Consider the following 16992-nt stretch of genomic DNA (forward strand, 5'->3'; position numbering starts at 1 on the left):
GCGGGGGGGGGGGTGGGGTGGGGTGGGGTGGGGGGAGACGAGGCTGGAAAGCTGAGTCTGGGCCAGTTTTCAGGCATCTTGGTTGTCTCCAGAGAAGGCTTGGGGAAATCCAGGAGCTGGAGAGACTTCCATGCTCTTTGATCCGTGGAAGGTCTTGTTTTTATGACCTTGTTTTATGACCTTTGAGCATCGGGGTACCACGGACGGTCTGACCACTGGTGGTCTCCTGCTCGCAGCCCCAGCATTTTGCCTCTTTGAGCAGCCTGAGACTTCTGGTCTGGAGAAGACCCAGACCTAGAGGAAGGATTGGGGGACAGGCAGAGAGTGGGAGGAAGACCTTGGAGGAAAATAGGATAAACCTGCAAAGCCTGTGAGTTTGCGTTTGGAGGCAGTGTCCTGCCTCCTCCTGTCTTGTTGACCGTTTCCTGAAACGTTTACCAGTTACTATGGCCCTTTATGGACATCCTTGCTTACACAAGCTTGAGATGTCTCAAGAGGCTTTCCGGAAAACCAAAATAACCCAAAGAATAACTCGGTGAATACTAAAGGACTAAACCCATGCTTTGGCACCAGCTGTAAGCATTCGAATGGTTTTGTCAAATAAACAAAGTGTTTCAAACTCAAGGTACAGAGGGAAAGTGCCCTATCGTTCAGGTGAAAGAGAAAGACATCTGGGCGTCTCCAGGAGGCGGCAGTGGGTTAGGAGAGGGGCCCCAGGTTCCCGGTTTCTCTAAGCATACCAAGTGTCCGGGCGCGCTCACGACCCCCCTCGGGTGCCAGCCTCGCCGGGACTGCGGGTCCAGGCGGATCCCGGCGGGCGGAGGCGAGGCGGGAGGCGGGAGGCGGGGTTGGGGGTGGGGGGAGAGGCGCCGCGGCTTCCCACCGCCCCCTCCCCGGCGCGGGGTCCAGAGGAGCGCGGGAGGGCAGGCAGCGCGACTCGGCGGCCCGCCCCGTGACGTCCCACCCGCGGCGTCCCCTCCCCCCTCCCGCTGCGGGAAAAGTGGCCGCGGGCGCCGCCGCTCACTGTGGGGCGGGCGGGCGCCGCGGCGGCGGACGAGATGCGGGCGCGGCCGCTGTGGGCAGCGGTGCTGGTGCTGGGGGCGCTGGCGGGCGGCGGCGGCGGAGGTGAGTGAGGCTCCCGCGCGGCGGGAACGCGGATCCCGGGAGATCCGCGCCGCGCATCCTGCCGCAGCCCGAGCTGGCGGACTTGGAGCCGGGCAAGTGGCGGGCCGGCCCCGCGCGTCTGCGCTCCGAGTGCGCGGGGCTGGGCGGGGGCCGCGGGAGCCCGCAGCCGGGGACCTTCCCGGCCCCGCGGTGACCGGGGTGAGAGGCCACCTCGGGGCGGGTGCTCCGGGACGCCGATGCCCTTGGCCGAGCGAGGTGCCCACCCCGGGGCGGCCTGGGGCGCGCGGTGGGGCGGGCACATCTCCCGGGCGGCGCGCCTCGCAGGTGGTCTGGGGCTTGCGGGTCCGGCTGGCCGCGGTGGGCACCGCGAGCTGCGGCTTCCCGGGGCTGGTCCCGCTGTGTCCGCGCGCAGCCGGAGGGACGTGGGCGTAGCTGCTCGGGTGAGAGTGTGTGTGCGCGCGGGTGTGCCGGCTTCTCGAAATTAGTCTCGCTTTGTGTTACTTTTCCCCAAGTTTTTCTTTTCCTAGTCTTTCTGCGTGGTGGCTCCCCGCGGGAGCGGGTCTGTGCAGGGTGAGGGCTCTGTCTCCTACAGTGTCCGCGGGTGGCAGTGCTGCCTCTGCTTCCGGGACAGACCCCACAACCGAAAAACCTCCAGTGTATGCGAGGAGCCACACGGAGGGTCCCTGGAACTGGCTTGGATCCCTCGCTTTGTCTCTCCTGCTGCTGCACGCACTATGTCGAGACTGTGGGCACTCGGCCTCGTTGGTACTGAGGAGCCGGTGGAGGGGCAGAGGCGATTACAGCGCAGGGATGCTGCCCGCGGTCCTTCAGAGCCCTGGTGAACTTTCCAGAGAGAACTCTGGCTCCCCTTCCTCTGGGGCGTTCCTCTGCAGAGGACGCACAAGTGTGCACATACATACTTTTAATGAAAAGATTAGTACTCATTGTGAGACAATTTAAATCGTGCAGTAGGTATTAAAAAAGTAAGATATACTGATAAGTCCCTATGCAAGATAGCTATTCAGAAATACTTTGATGACTGCCTTCAAGATCTTGTGTGTGTGTGTGTGTGTGTGTGTGTGTGTCTAAGAGATTCTACAGGGCAAGGCAACAATGTTTTAAAGATACACTTTAATGAGATATGATTGATAAACCAAAAAAAGTATATAGTTAATGTATATGACTTGATGAGTTTGGGGATACATAAACACCCATGAAACCATTACCGCAATCTACGAGTGATTTTTTTTGGTAGAGTTACAGATCATATATATAGGGGTCTAAGTTGTTTTTGCTGAAGCTTTCCATGTGATAGATGCTCAAGCAAGTCAGCAGATGTCTTCAGCCTATGGTGAGCAGCCTGATGGCCAGAGTGCCGAAATGCAGATCTCCAGCACTGAGCCCTAGGAGGAGTTAGAGACGCCTTTCAAAAGCTGCCTGATGTCTGTGAGGGCTGTGGAGCTGTCTCCTCCAGATGCTTGCCTCCATGAACTTAAAACTTGTTGCTTTCCTTTTCACCTCTACAGCTTTCTGAATTTCTGAATGATTTCCGAATCTAATCATTGTATTTTCGTATAGTCTTAGAAGAAAGTAAAGTAACATAAGCTAGAGCCTAGCTAGGTATATGTTTCAATATTAGTGAAGATGAAGAGTCTACTTGCTATTTTGGTGTCTCTCCCTCCACCGCTGGCTCCTAGTATTTTTTGTGGATCTGACACAGAGTTGTAATATTCCACATAGGATCCCACTGCATTGACATACATTAGTTTGCAATATCCTTTGGGGGATCTGTACACAGATTCATCGTTATGATTGGGATGATTCCAGCTGCAGTGATGGGTTGTACTGAGCTAGTCTCAGACTCCTTCTGAGAAGCAGGTGGGACTATTGTTTCAGAGCTTGGGCGCTAGAGTCAATCTCCAGAGTAAGAAGCCCCCAGGAAGAACAGTTTCGATTATATTTGAATCCCCTCCTTCAGGGTTGGTGGCTGGGTTGCAGGTGTTGTCAGATTGCTGGGGAAGCAGGTGGTAGGATGAAAGTAGAAAAGGGGTTATTGGTACACACAGCGTTGAAGGACACAGAGACAGCTGGCTGGTGGCACAGAGAGATTGTTGCAGAATAGGAGAGTCGGGGATGGGCAGAAGAGGGGTTGTTTGAGAGTAGAACTGAGTTTTGGAATTTATGTACAAAGACGATCTTTTTAGCTTCACCCAAGAGGTATTGAGATTTGTGACTTCCACCTGTGTAAGTCTGTGTTCTAACCTGAGACCTAAGGGATAACAAGTTTTGTTTGCTGTCACCGTCTAAGTTGATTAGTTCTGAGCTGAAGGGCTAATTTCCCCTCCTGAAAACTCTCCAGATGAAGTTCTCTGCCTGGAGAGACATGGCAGGAAGGCCTGTTGGCTGGGGAAAGGGATAGCTACAATTTAAAGCCAGCCAGCTGTGGGCTTAGTTCTTGATTTTGCCTCTTATTGGCTGTATGGCCTTAAGCAAGTTATTTAATCTCTTGGGACCTCAGTTTCCTCATCTGTAAAGTGGAGAAAACAATACTTTGATGACTGTGCTAATTAAATAAGATAAAGGCACAAAATAAGTATCCAGTAAGTGACACTTTTTATTGCTGTTATTCTTATCCATGGTATCTACCATGTATTGGAGACAAGAGCAGCTATTATTGCTTCACACGTAAGTACAACCTGGGCTCGCAGAATTTGACCAATGGGGTACCTTTCCCCACACCTATGTGATAGTCCCCCACTGGTGGTTTAGCATATCTCTGTCACCTTCACCCTGCAAGAACCCACAGAAGAGACCCAGGAGGAAGAGGCTCATACATTTGCTTTATCAACTTGAAAACCCTAAGTTCTGTCTCCGGGGAAAGAGGAAAGTAAAAGACATTTCGCAAGATTTCAGGTTCTGTGAGGAGAAAGACATGTCTATTTTGTTCAGTGCTCTAGGCCCAGGGGCTGGGACATTGGCAGACAAAAATAAATACCCAGGGAACGCTATGAGAGGGCATCCAGAGGTGATGTGCCTCATTGTCAGAAACCCAGAACTTGGATATCTGCATTCGTTCACAGGGGATCCGGCAAGGGCTCCATCTGGGCATTCTGGAGAATTTTAGAATACAGCTGAGACCGTGAATTCTTTGTGCATTTGGATCTCCACACTATGATGCCTTAGACCTCTGTTTTCAGGGGACCTCTGTGAATCGTCTGCTTTTTTCTTCCTCTCCTGGGAGAAGACACACAGGAGAGAAATATTCTTTATGCACCTTAAAACAGTGAGTGGTAGAGGTCTCCTGGGGACAGCATCAGATGGGGCAGGAGCAACAATGAGGAGGGGGAGAATGGATATAGCTCTGGAATTTCCTAATAGAAATTCCTCCTCTGCAACTCCCCAGCCCATTCAGGATCTCTGGTTATCATCCCCTCCCCAACCCTACGAATCCTTCTGCCTCTGTTGGCAGAAATAGCCAGGAAGCATGCCCACAGGAACCACAACTCATGAATCAGCAGACAGATAATTAACTGGGGGAGTGACTGAGCAGCTTCAGGGATAAACCACTTGGCCTGACCCAGCCCCCTCTGCTGCCCACAGAGCTGGCCTGCTTCTTCACCCCAAGGCCTCCCCTCCTTTCCCCTGAACTCGACCCTTCCCGAATGTGAAGATCTTTGGGCCTGAAAGAACTCAGGTCATGAATGGCAATGCAGGTGGGAGCTGGAAAGTGATACAAGTCTTCCTTTCCAGTTTTCAGTCACTTTGTCACAAAAAGACTGGTCTCTCTCTCCCCAGCATTTCTTAGTTGAGTTGGTGAAGACATTCTAACATTCAAGGAGAGAATGAGGTGAACTTTTTTTTTTTTTATATCTAAGTCAAATGCTGGAGAGTAAAATGGCTGGTTCCCCTTTAATTCTGTTCTCCCCTCATGTTCACCATTAATCAGATGGGGTGTTCTATTCAGATTTTTCTCCTTGTATAGATAATATTCCTCATGTATGTCTCTATTCCTTTACCTAAACTTGTGTTGTTGTTGTTATTATTTTAACTTAAAAAGCCACTTCCTTTCATGCAGGGCAAAAAACCAAACCTCAGGTGTGAAAAGAGCTGCAGGTCGGGAACTGAGAAACGTGTATTCGATGCCCACCTGTGCAGGCTTTTTCATCATTTGGCTGGGTGACTTTGCACAAGCCATCTGCCCCGTGGGCCTTGGGCATTTGGTGTCTCAGGGGCTGCAAAATAGAAGGAGATGGCGGGAGAGTCTTTGCTTTGTACCTGCTCCTCTCCAGCTCCAAGTGGAGAGAAGTTTTTCTTTTAACTAATTCATAACATGGAATTCCATGTAAGGATTTCTCTGCAGAGGGCAGGCGGAAAGGAGGTCTACAGTTAAAAATAGCCTTGAAAAACTTCACACCAGAAGAGAGTTCCAGAAGTTTGGCAGAAGGCATATCCAGTAGCCACTTCAAAAGTCCCTGTAGACGACCATAATCTCTTTGCTAACTGGGATTCTTGGATCGAGAAACCTGGGCCTATGAGATCCACCTGTGGTTCCAAACCTTGGCTTGAGCCACCACACGAGATCAACTCCTCTAGTTTAAACCTTTTGTTGCCTCAGCCGGTGGTGGCCAGGTTTGGCTAGGCGTTCGAGGTGGAGGGGAACATGGTTCTCGGACTTCTCTAGGTTGAGAACATATCATCCCATGCTCTCACCTGGGTGGTTCCTGAAGGGAGTGGGCCCACGTTTATTCTGGAATTCCCACCAACCTTTGGATTCAAGGAGTCTGCAGGATATTGACGTTTCAAGTGTGCCATATTGTAGGAAGCCTGGTGTGCTCTTGGGAGCCTGCATTTAGATGAACGCCAGGGCAGAAATTGAGACAGGACAAAGGACATTTAAAATTAACTTTAATTTTCTTTTAGCTTGTAAATGTAATTCATATTGCTGTGCTAAAAAAAAAAAAGTCAAGCAGCGCAGAAATAGAATAATGCAGAAAGTACCAAGTCCCTTGTAGTCTTGTCCTTAAAGATAACTGCTCTTGACCGTTACTCTAGTTTTTTTCCTGTATATATATCTCACCAGAGACATTTACCCTTACTGTTATTTCTCAAGTAGGATCATCCCAACAGGGTCATTGTCACTCAATAATATAGCCTAGCATCTTTTTATGTCGGTTTATATCTTTCCATTATTTATCCTAAGAGTTACAATCCTACCCAGCAGGCACACTGCTATATGGGTGTAGCAAAACTGACTTACCTGATTCTCTGTTGGCGGACAGTGGGATCATTCCCAACTATTTGCTACTACAAACAAAGCTGAACAGCAGGGGCTGGCCTCATTCATTGTTTGCACCTTTTTTGTTCATGTGTTTCTTCAGGCTCGGTTTCTTGCACTGAAGCTACTGGATCAAAAGACATGACTATTTTACATTTAAATTTTGATAGGTCTTGCCAAATTATCTTCCAAAATTGTGAGATCAATTTGCCTTCCTACCAAGATGGGGTTGGGGTGGTGGTGACGAGGACTGGTGGCATCACTGTTGCCTGCTGTCCATACCCACAAGACATCAACTAGAGGAGGAAAAGTAGCAGAACTGGAGTGCTGGATGCCAAGGAGGTCACCAACAGGGCACTGCTGGGCTGGGCCCAAACTGAGCTTGGTACAGGCTTGCTTCTTCTCTCTACTGAGTGAGTCAGATGGGAGGTGGGGCCTGTGCTGATAAAATTTTCCAGAGCTGGAGATGCAGCATTTGAATCAGGTTCTCAGCTAAGCTATTAGGAAGAAATGGATATTTGTGCATTGAGCGGGGGCGGGGGGGGGGGTGTCTTGGGCCCTGGGATACTGGGCCTCCCAGAGCATTAGTCACCTGTGATGGATTCTGGCTGGAATATATCCTTCCAGGGCGGGCAGCACCATATACATCTTCTAACCCAGCACTGCTGGCTTAACAGAGAAGCAGGAAGGGGGGACTCTAAGAGATGAAGTGACTTGCCCAAGGTCATATAGCTAGTTTTGGAGCATTGGTAGGGTCTAGCCCTGGGGGTTCTTGTCTCCTGGCTTGTGATTTCTTCAGCACATCCTATTATAGGCAGAGTCTGACCCTGAGGCAGGGCTGCGGTGGGGGTGAGTATGCATTCCTAATGCAGAAAGCAGTTAGAGCAAAGGTAAGGGGGATGGAAGCCTGCATTTATGGCATTTAGGGAGCCATCACTGAAGTTGGTTCTTCAGAGTAACTTATCTCATTTAATCCTAACAACCCATGAGGCAAGGATTATTTGCATTTTGGGGACCATGGGGGAAAGAAGGAGCAGTGTGGGGTTTCCTGTGCTTGGCTGATGTGGCTGCGTTAGGCCTGTTAAATACTAGGGAGCAGTTATGAGTCCTTGAATAGAGAATGAAAGAGTCACTGGACCTCAGGGCTCCAGGGAGATGACAGGACCTGCCTGAGGTTCCGCAGCCAGTGGAAGGGCAGAAGAGGTTTTGGATTTGAGATCTCCTGCCTGTGGGTCTGCATGTCTTGTCCACCATGTCCACTGTTAACACAAGAATCATGTTCATGGATTTACCATGACCGCCCCCCCTCGGTGTTGCTCAGGGCCTGGGTATCCATTGTATACACAACCACATGGAAGACAGGACTCTGTCCAAGGCGGGCCTTCTGTGGTGTTCTGCACATGGCTACAGAATTAACCCAGTTGGAGGTGATCACCAGGCGGATTCTGGCTTCATTTACAAGGGCGGAAGAGTCAGGAAAAGGGTATGGCCAGTGATCAAAACATCTAAACTTTGTCCAAGGGCATCCACTTGTTGGGGGCCTAGTCCATCCTGTCTTTCTGCCATGCCCCACATGCCATCCATCAGTAAAGTCCTAGAACATAGCTAGAGCCTGACCACACTATTAATCCCACTACGTTCCCACCCCAAATCCAGATTATTGTAATAGCTTCCTAATTGGTCTCTTTTCACCTTGTTCCCCTTATCTCTGCTCTCCTCTGAGTGGCCAGGATGATCTTTGCTCACCTCTGCTCAGACTCCCTTTGCGGCTTTCTATCGTGTGGAGAATGAAAGCCATGCTCCCTGCCTTGGTTAAAGCTTCCTAGTGTTCTGGTCCCCAACCAGAACTACTCCAATCACCGCTCTGCCTCTTTCCTTCTCCCTCTGTCTTCCTGCTATTTCTTTAACGGGCTGAGGTCCATCTAGCACTTGTCATGGATTCTTTCTGGAATGCTCGTCCCCCAGATCTTCCCATGACACACTCCTTCATATCATTTTGAAAGGTCAACTCAAAGAAGCCTTTTTTTCTTAAAATTTTTTTTAAATTTGAGAACAGTTGACACATACTACATCAGTTTCATGTGTACATACTGATTCAGTATCTCTAAACATTGTGCTGTGTCCACAAGTGTATCTACCATCTGTCACCATAAGGTGCTATTACAATACCATCGATATTCCCCATGCTCTACCTTTTATGCCCATGACTTACTCATTCTGTAACTGGAAGCCTGTATCTCCCACTCCCCTTGACCCATTTTGCCCATTCACTTACCTCCTTCCCTCTGGCAAACATCAGTTTGTTCTCTGTATTTACAAGTCTGATTCTTTTTGTTTGTTCATTAATTTGTTTTGCTTTTTAGATTCCACATAGAAATACAATCATATGGTATGATATATTTCACTTAGCGTAATCCACTCTACGTCCATCCACATTGTCACAAAAATTGGCAAGATCCCATGCTTGTTTATGGGTGTGCAATATTCCTGTGTGTGTGTGTGTGTGTGTGTGACATATTTTTTTTTAAATTTTTTTAAGATTTTATTTATTTGACAGAGAGAGAAATCACAAGTAGGCAGAGAGGCAGGCAGAGAGAGAGAGAGAGAGGAGGAAGCAGGCTCCCCTCTGAGCAGGGAGCCCAACGCGGGGCTCGATCCCAGGACCCTGGGATCATGACCCGAGCCGAAGGCAGAGGCCTCCACCCACTGAGCCACCCAGACGCTCCATGTGTGTGACATCTTTATCCACTTGTCTATTGATGGACACTTAGATTGCTTTCATATCTTGGCTGTTGTAAGTAATGCTGCAATAAACATAGGGGTGCGTATATCTTTTGGAATTAGTGTTTTTGCTTTCTTTGGGTAAATATCCAGTAGTGGAATTTTTGGATCATACGGCATCTTTATTTTTTATTTTTTGAAGAACCTCCTTACTGTTTTCCACAGTGGCTGTACCAGTTTACACTCCCAAAAACAGTGCACGAGGGTTCCCTTTTCTCCACAACCTCGCCAACGCTTTTTATTCCTCATCTTTTTGATTTTAACCAATCTGACAGATGTGAGATGATCCTTCACTGTGGTTTTGACTTGCATGTCCTTGATGAGGAGTGACGTTGAGCATCTTTTCATGTGTCCAACGACCATCTGTATGTCTTGTTTGGAAAAATGTCTATTCAGATCCAGAGAGGCCTTTCTTGACTGCCTTCTCTAGAAGGGACTCCTTCTTCTTATCGATGCTATTCTTTTGCTCTATTTTCTTTTTCTTTCTTTTTAAAAGATTTTATTTATTTATTTGACAGACAGATCACAAGTAGGAAGAGAGACAGGCGGTTGCCGGGGCGGGGGAGGAGCAGTCTCCCTGCTGAGCAGAGAACCTGATGTGGGGCTCGATCCCAGGACCCTGAGATCATGACTTGAGCCAAAGGCAGAGTTTAACCCACTGAACCACTCAAGTGCCCTCTATTTTCTTTTTAAAAAGCATTTGCCACTGTTTGAAATTGTACTTTGTGGAGTATGTTTTATTTTCATTTTTGCACTAAAATTTAAGCTCCACAACAGTAGGGGGCTTGTTTCATTTCAGCGTCATAACTCCAGTGCCTAGGAGAGTGCCAGGAACAGTTAGGTGCTCAATGAATATTTGTTGAGTAAATGAATGCCAACATCACTGTTATATGTTAATAGAAAAGTATAAGGCCAAAGGACCCACTTTCTCATTATCTGTAGATGGATTAACCGTAGCAGTTTTCAATCTAGGATGACTTTTTTTTCAATCATGCAAAGTATTTCAGGGCAACATTCCTCCAAATCATGTCATATATGCCATGGGAATGTGTACCCATTTTGGATTAGCTTCTTAGGGCTGCTAGAATTGTGTGGCTTAAAGCAATGAAATTTGTTCTCTCTGGAGGCTAGAAATCTGGTCAGAGTGTCAGCAGGGCCATGCTTTCTCTGAGACTCTGGAGAGAACCCTTTCTTGCCACTTCCTGACTCTTAGTGGCAGCTAATACTCTGGCATTCCTTGCCTTCTAGTAGGGTTACTCCGATCTCTGCCTTTGTCATCACGTGACATTTTCTCTGTGTGTCTGTCGTCACATGGTATTTTCCCTTTCCAAGGGCATCAGTCATATTGGGTTAGGGCCTCTCCTACTGACCTTATCTTGATTACATCTATAAAGACCTTTTGTTTCCGAATAAGGTCATAGTCATCAGTACAGGGAGTTAGGACTTCAGCATATCTTTTTTGGGGCACAGAATTCAACCCATAACACATTTTAATATTGGTAGAAGCAAATCATACACCGATGTCTTCTGGTGTTACATACCATATCTAACCATGTTGTGCTTAAAGCAATTAAAAAAAAAAATCTCTGAAATTAGGGTGCGTCCTACATCTGTTGTCTGAGGTATGGTGAAATGTGGTCATTTGGATTGCCTGCCATTTTGAGTAATGCTTACTGGAAATTTATGCTCAGAGGTGTGTTACCTTGAACTTCACTTCTCCCGTGTCCTTCCCCTTCCTTAGATTACTGAGCTGCTGCTACATATAATGAAGGAACAAAAATAAAATAATTTTTCATAGCAGCCTGCCCTGCAGGAACCACTTGTAAATCCATATGGCAGTGAGCATGAGATATTTTGTTCCTGGATGACTCACTCAGCCAGGTGACTGCAATGGAAGATCAGGCACGGCCTGAGTCACCCGGTGTCCCTGTGGACCTAATTGGGAAGGTCAGCGGGAGGGCTGGTGACCCAGGCCAGAACGGCTCTCTGGCAAAGAGGAAGGTAGTCCGTAGTATAAGCAGTGTGCCTCAACCTCCCCTCCCACTAAACATCTCTTCGCTTGACTTAACGCGCTGCTGAAATTCCATGGCCTCACTCGGGTGGCCTGTTCCTGCTTTCTGACATCCTGTCTCATTGGACAGCCCGTCCTCAAAATAGCTCTCATTGACGTATTATGACTTCCACTTGTTCCAACTCCCTTCCTTGTTCCCCCTTTTTTTCCCCTCCATTTGTCCCATCCTTTGTCTTTCTTCTGGTTCTGTGAATTGGCCTGATGGGCCAAACCACAGCCTTTCCTTCTGCTGTCCAGGCAAACTTGCTGGCGGTCCCGTCTAGCTTTTCTAATGGGCCTCCTCTTCCCGGCCCACCCTCCTAGGTTGGATTTTGGAACTCGGATCTTCCTGACTCCATTTAAAAGGTAGATCTGGGGAGGTGCCTGGGTGGCTCAGTGGGTTAAAGCCTCTGCCTTGGGCTCAGGTCATGATCCCAGGGTCCTGGGTTCCAGCCGCGCATCGGCTCTCTGCTCAGCAGGGAGCCTGCTTCCCCCTCTCTCTCTAAATACCTCTCTGCCTACTTGTGATTTCTGCCTGTCAAATAAATAAATAAAATCTTAAAAAAAAAAAAAAAAAAGGTAGATCTGACAGCTGATCATTTCACCGTCATCTGGGGCTTTCCGGCTCTGGCTCCCACCGCGGCCCTGTTCAGCGCATGCTCAGCCGTGTGTATCATGACCAGCACAATGGGGTGGCTTCAGAGAAAAATGGAGAAGAAAGGAAAACATTCACCTGCCTCCAAAAGCAAGCGGGGGACTCAGGATAAAAAGAGGGAGGGCAAACAGAGTAGCAACGAGAGCTTCTGGAGAAGCATTAGCCACCCGAAGTGAGCCCTTCCTGTGTGCCCGCCCTTCGTGCCTGGAGTTTTGACAGGGATCTGTTCATTGGATCCCTCCAGCCACCCTGTAAGGACCAGGGCCAATCCACCTGATTTCCTGGCTCTGGCTAGCCTGTCAGAGAAAATGGGTGGTGGGGGTTGCTAATTGTTTTCAGGGACAAAAGTTCTGATGAGGGGACACCTGGGTGGTTCAGTTGGTTAAGCAGCTGCCTTCGGCTCAGGTCATGATCCCTGCATGCTGGGATCGAGTCCCACATCGGGCTCCTTGCTCTGCGGGGAGCCTGCTTCTCCCTCTGCCTCTGCTGCCACTCGGCCTGCCTCTGCTAGCGCTCTCTCTCTCTGGCAAATAAATAAATAAAATCTTTAAAAAAAAAAAATGTTCTGATGAGGATCGTCCCTTCTCCAGCATGGCTGAGTCTGGGCCCCTGAGGCCAAGCAGGAACACAACCCTATGAATGACTGGAAACAGAGGCCCAAACTCCTTCCACATGTTCAGCAGGGAGGGGTGGCCTCAGAGCCACAGCTCATTGAATCGGCATGGCCCAGGCATGGAGACTTCTGATGAGTCAGTCCCTTTTAGCCACTGTAATCCAGGGAACCTGCCCTTGGAGGCAGGTCTTGGTAGGGGGTATCTTGGTTGGAGCGGGAGGGATGGCTGGTTCTCACGAAATCAACCTGTGATTCACTGAGAGAGGAGGTGAAGGGAACTGGCTGGCATGACTCCCCAGACATGACTTCCTAAAGAACATATCCCAGCAGCCTGTCTCATCCTCTGGGATCAGGGGCTGCCCATTCACTGAGGGGGGGGCGGCTGTTATTTATTTCCCATCTGGCAAGCCTTTCTATTGTGGCTACAAGTCAAGAACTCATAGGCAAATAGATGCTAATTTGAGAATGAATGGATGGAAAAATGGAGAGGCTGGGAGCAAGTTTGCAGAGATAATTCGATGTGTCCATACCTCCCATGGTCCTCTCTTCTAACTCTGCCTGACCTCTCCTTCTGCTTCTTCAACACCCCCCACCTAACTTGCCCGCCACTGCCCCAGTGAAAATGGATGGCATTTCTGTCCAGAATTACCCCCCTGGATGCTGATTCCCATGAAAACTTCAAGGAGGGAGGTAGAGACCTAAAATAGTTCAGGCTCTGCTCCTCTCAGAGCTCTTTCAGTAAGGCAGTAAGGGGGTGCTGTGCTCACATCTGGCTGGGAAAGAGCCACTGGGAGCTGAGACATGGCCAGGCTGCCCTTGCAGGGGGGACCTCCTGGGTGCATTGTGGGCTCTGAACCCTGAGGGCTTCTGAAGCCAGCATCTCTAGGAAGACTGGCTGCCTTTCTTCCATGTTAGATAGACAGTGCCTGGCTGAGGGCTGCCCCAACTCAGAGGTGGCCTTGGAACCACCTAGAGCCAGGCGGAAAACCGCTGCCATAATTCCCAACTCACAGTCCTCACACCCACTGGGTGAGGGTGTAGTCACGTCAGAGACCGGGGCTTAGGGGTTACTCATGGGCTGGTAGCAGCACCCCACTGGCAGAACTGTGGAGTCGGGAAGGGCCTTCGAAATGAGACAGACTCAAGCTCGGAGGAAGCCTAGGGCTTCCAGGATTCCACATATGATTCTGGTGTTTTTAGGAGAACAGTGAAAGTTTAAATTGTCAGAGGAACTGTTTCAACCCATTTATTTGCATGTTTTATATTGGAATTCCATGGATAATATGGAGACATGAGCTTGGTTGCTTAAAAAAACAAAACTGATCTAGTCCAATGCCTTTTCATTTGCTCCAATGTATATTCATGGAGCATCTACTTTGAGCAAAGACTTGGGGCTGGCCCAAACTGGGCAGGGTAGGGCAGGCTTCAAGGGGCTTAAAATCTATTGGGTGGCAGTGTTGTTAAGACAGATAGATGAATGATTATAATATGTTAGGAAGAGTCAAGCAAAGAAACAGGCTGAGGGGAGTGAAATGACTCTCCTAAGGCCACATTGGTAAGGGTGACTCAATGAGGACCCCGGTCTATTGATTGGCTGCCTACGCTTTCTGTTAGATCCCTCTGCCCTCTAATGAGGCCCTGAGATGGACAGCATTGAAATCTAATGTTTAAAGAGTTAAAAGTATGATTACCATACAAATGTAACATGAATTTGTGTCAAAGTATTTATTCAACTTAATTAATGAGGGAAGCAGTAAGATGTTAAGATTAGTTTCATAGAAAATTCAGGGAAGGAAGGGGACCCTGGCTGGCTCAGTCAGTAGAGAGTGTGACTCTTAATCTTGGGGTTGGGAGCTCAAGCCCCACACTGGGTGGAGAGATTACTTAAAAAAAAATCTTTAGAAAATTCAGGGAAGGGAAATTTATAGTTGTTCAGTCAAAGGAATGTGGAAATCAATTATCTGACAGTTTTGAAATTGGTTAATGTTCTACAAAGCAATGAACCCTAACCTTCAGAAGGTTACCTTTGCTATCAAATTATTTGCATTGTGGTTGGACAAGAATCATATACACTGTTCTCATCAAGAATCATTTCCATTGTTACTGGTTTTCTACAAGTTAACCTCTACCCTTATAGAGTTATAAAATACGCTAATCAGTAGAAGTCAAACAAAGATGTACACCCCTAGAAAATCAGGTACTTCAAGAGTATGGTGGGTCTACTTGTCAATATCCTGCATTATATTGAAAGGACACTGGTATTTCCTTTGCCTATTTCCAAATTTTTGATACTTTTTCTTGACAATAGTGTGTGTGTGTGTGTGTGTGTGTGTGTGTGTATACACACACATTTTCTGGGTGTGTTTTGTCTAGATGTTGGAAGGGAGTTCAGTCACGCTATAGTAAAACGGACTGAGACATTCAACTTGATGAGAAGTTTTGGGGGCACTGGAAAAACACCCCATTGATTAGGCTGATTTGTTGGTCTTACCAGCTGGGGGACAAAGGGACCACTTTAGAAAATTGGATGAATGGCCCAGATCATGAAGGGGAATGTTTCTTCCTCAGTCTGTTCCTTATATTGAAAAAGACCTTTCTGGGGTCACGGCAGAAAGAGGAGGTTTACCTGCCGGAACCCAGGAAGCCTGAGAGCTTCTGTCCAAGCAAGTGCCCAGGGTTTACTTCTTGGGTAAGCTTCTCTTAGGGTTATTTTGGTGTCCCCTTTGTCTCTACTCCTGTCCCCCAGCCTTTTCTCTGTCCTTCGAAGACTGTTCACATTTGAATGGCATTTAGTAGTGTACCAAGGGCACAAGTCCTGTGAGGTCAATATTACCCTTTCACAAAGGTTAATCGAGTTGCTCGAGGTCATGACGCAGCTAGTAAAAAGAGGACTCAGAATTCAAATATTGGCTTTTTTTTTTTTTTTTTTTTAAATATGGGCCTTTCAACTCCAATCCATGTTCTTCCAGTTTATCTCACTCAGCCTTTTATGACATTTCTGGAGTTCTCCCTGGACCATTCTACCCCTTGACCCAAAGATAAATGTATTGGGAATCTTGAGCAGGTTTCAGAAGATTTGCCTTGTCCTTGCTGGCCATTGGAACATTCCTCGCCCCTACCCGCTGCCATATTTAGGCTGTGTGTTCATGTTAGTACATCAGGGCTTTGGATCCCTATGTAGGGGCTGTGAAGCAATCACTAGAATAGTTGGAAAGAGGGCACTTTGCATTGTCCTGGGCTTCAGATTTTCTTAGGCATGACGTAGGTGTCAAACCAGTAACTAATTAAAACCATTCCATCAGTTATGACCTGACACATGGGGTCCAGGGCTCAGTCCTGCTCCAGCACTTGTTATCACGGGGACCTCATCAGTGAGGGTGGTGATGAGTTTCTTTTGACCTTTCTCATTCTTTCTTCCTTACCATACAGCCTATGGTTGGTGAATGTCTGTGGTATGGTTAGACCTGCTGTGTGCATCTGAGAGCTATAAATCTGGGTGTTTGGGGAAGTTGGGAAGGATGGGGCAGGCCAGTTACCCTGTCAGGCCAAGCTGGGTGCTAATGTCTTTGTCTCTGTTGCAGTGTCCAACATCTGTACCACACGAGGCGTCCGCTCCTGCCAGGAGTGCCTGGCTGTGAGTCCTGTGTGTGCCTGGTGCTCAGATGAGGTAAGGAGAAGACATCTGATTAGATTTCTCCCCCAGGCTCAGTTGCTTTTGTGCAGAAATGGACCCAGAGGGGCATTTCTTGTCTCTTGTTCCTTCTGAGCAAAGATAGAATGAAGCCTTCCCATTGATGGATTTCAAAGGGAGCTGTTATGGGGTTGTTGCTGGGAGTGCTGTCCAGATTCTTCTGTGTGGCCCCCTAACATGGGCCAATTTGGTTAGGTTCTTGGTCTCACTATAGCCATTGTCTCTCTGTACCACACTTCACTTACTTTTTGTTGGGGTGGAGCACCCCAGGGAAGCAGGGCTTAAGGTATCAAAAAGAGAGTTAGCAGAGGGTTCTTGGTATAGAAGGGATGCTGGCTTACAAACATCCCTGAACTATTATTTTTTTTTTTTTTAAGATTTTATTTATTTATTTGACAGAGATCACAAGCAGGCAGAGAGACAGGCAGAGAGAGAGGAGAAGGCAGGCTCCCCGCCAAGCAGAGAGCCCGATGTGGGGCTCGATCCCAGGACCTGGGATCATGACTTGAATGGAAGACAGAGGCTTTAACCCACTGAGCCACCCAGGCACCCCCATCCCTGAACTTTTAAAAGACAAATAAAAGAGAAATCTTGCATTTGGCGGGTGGGGTGCGGGGGTGCGATGTTCAGTCAGAGGATCTCTTGCCTTTTCTTCTGTGAAGTTTGGGTCCCCACAACTTTACCTCTTCCTCTCTCTTTCTTTTATTTTCCTCCTTCCTTCCCTCTCTTAGGCGTCAGAGAAGGTGCTGGACCAATTTGGTGAGGGTAGAAGGGTGACTGGAAGGGGTTAGATGTGTCTAGG

The 16992-nt window shown here is 48.1% G+C and overlaps 1 protein-coding gene across 1 annotated transcript in view; it reads left to right on the forward strand.

Annotated features, from left to right (window-relative positions):
• The first annotated feature begins 886 nt into the window (after positions 1–886).
• ITGB3 (integrin subunit beta 3) overlaps positions 887–16992 on the forward strand; it is a 51038-nt gene continuing 34932 nt past the window's right edge. The window contains exons 1-2 of the mRNA XM_032320173.1: positions 887–1125; positions 16081–16166. Coding sequence (XP_032176064.1) covers positions 1059–1125; positions 16081–16166 — 153 coding nt within the window. The 5' untranslated portion in view covers positions 887–1058. The remainder of the gene's footprint in view (positions 1126–16080; positions 16167–16992) is intronic.

Source organism: Mustela erminea, chromosome 18, assembly GCF_009829155.1.
Source record: "Mustela erminea isolate mMusErm1 chromosome 18, mMusErm1.Pri, whole genome shotgun sequence".
Classification (NCBI taxonomy): domain Eukaryota; kingdom Metazoa; phylum Chordata; class Mammalia; order Carnivora; family Mustelidae; genus Mustela; species Mustela erminea.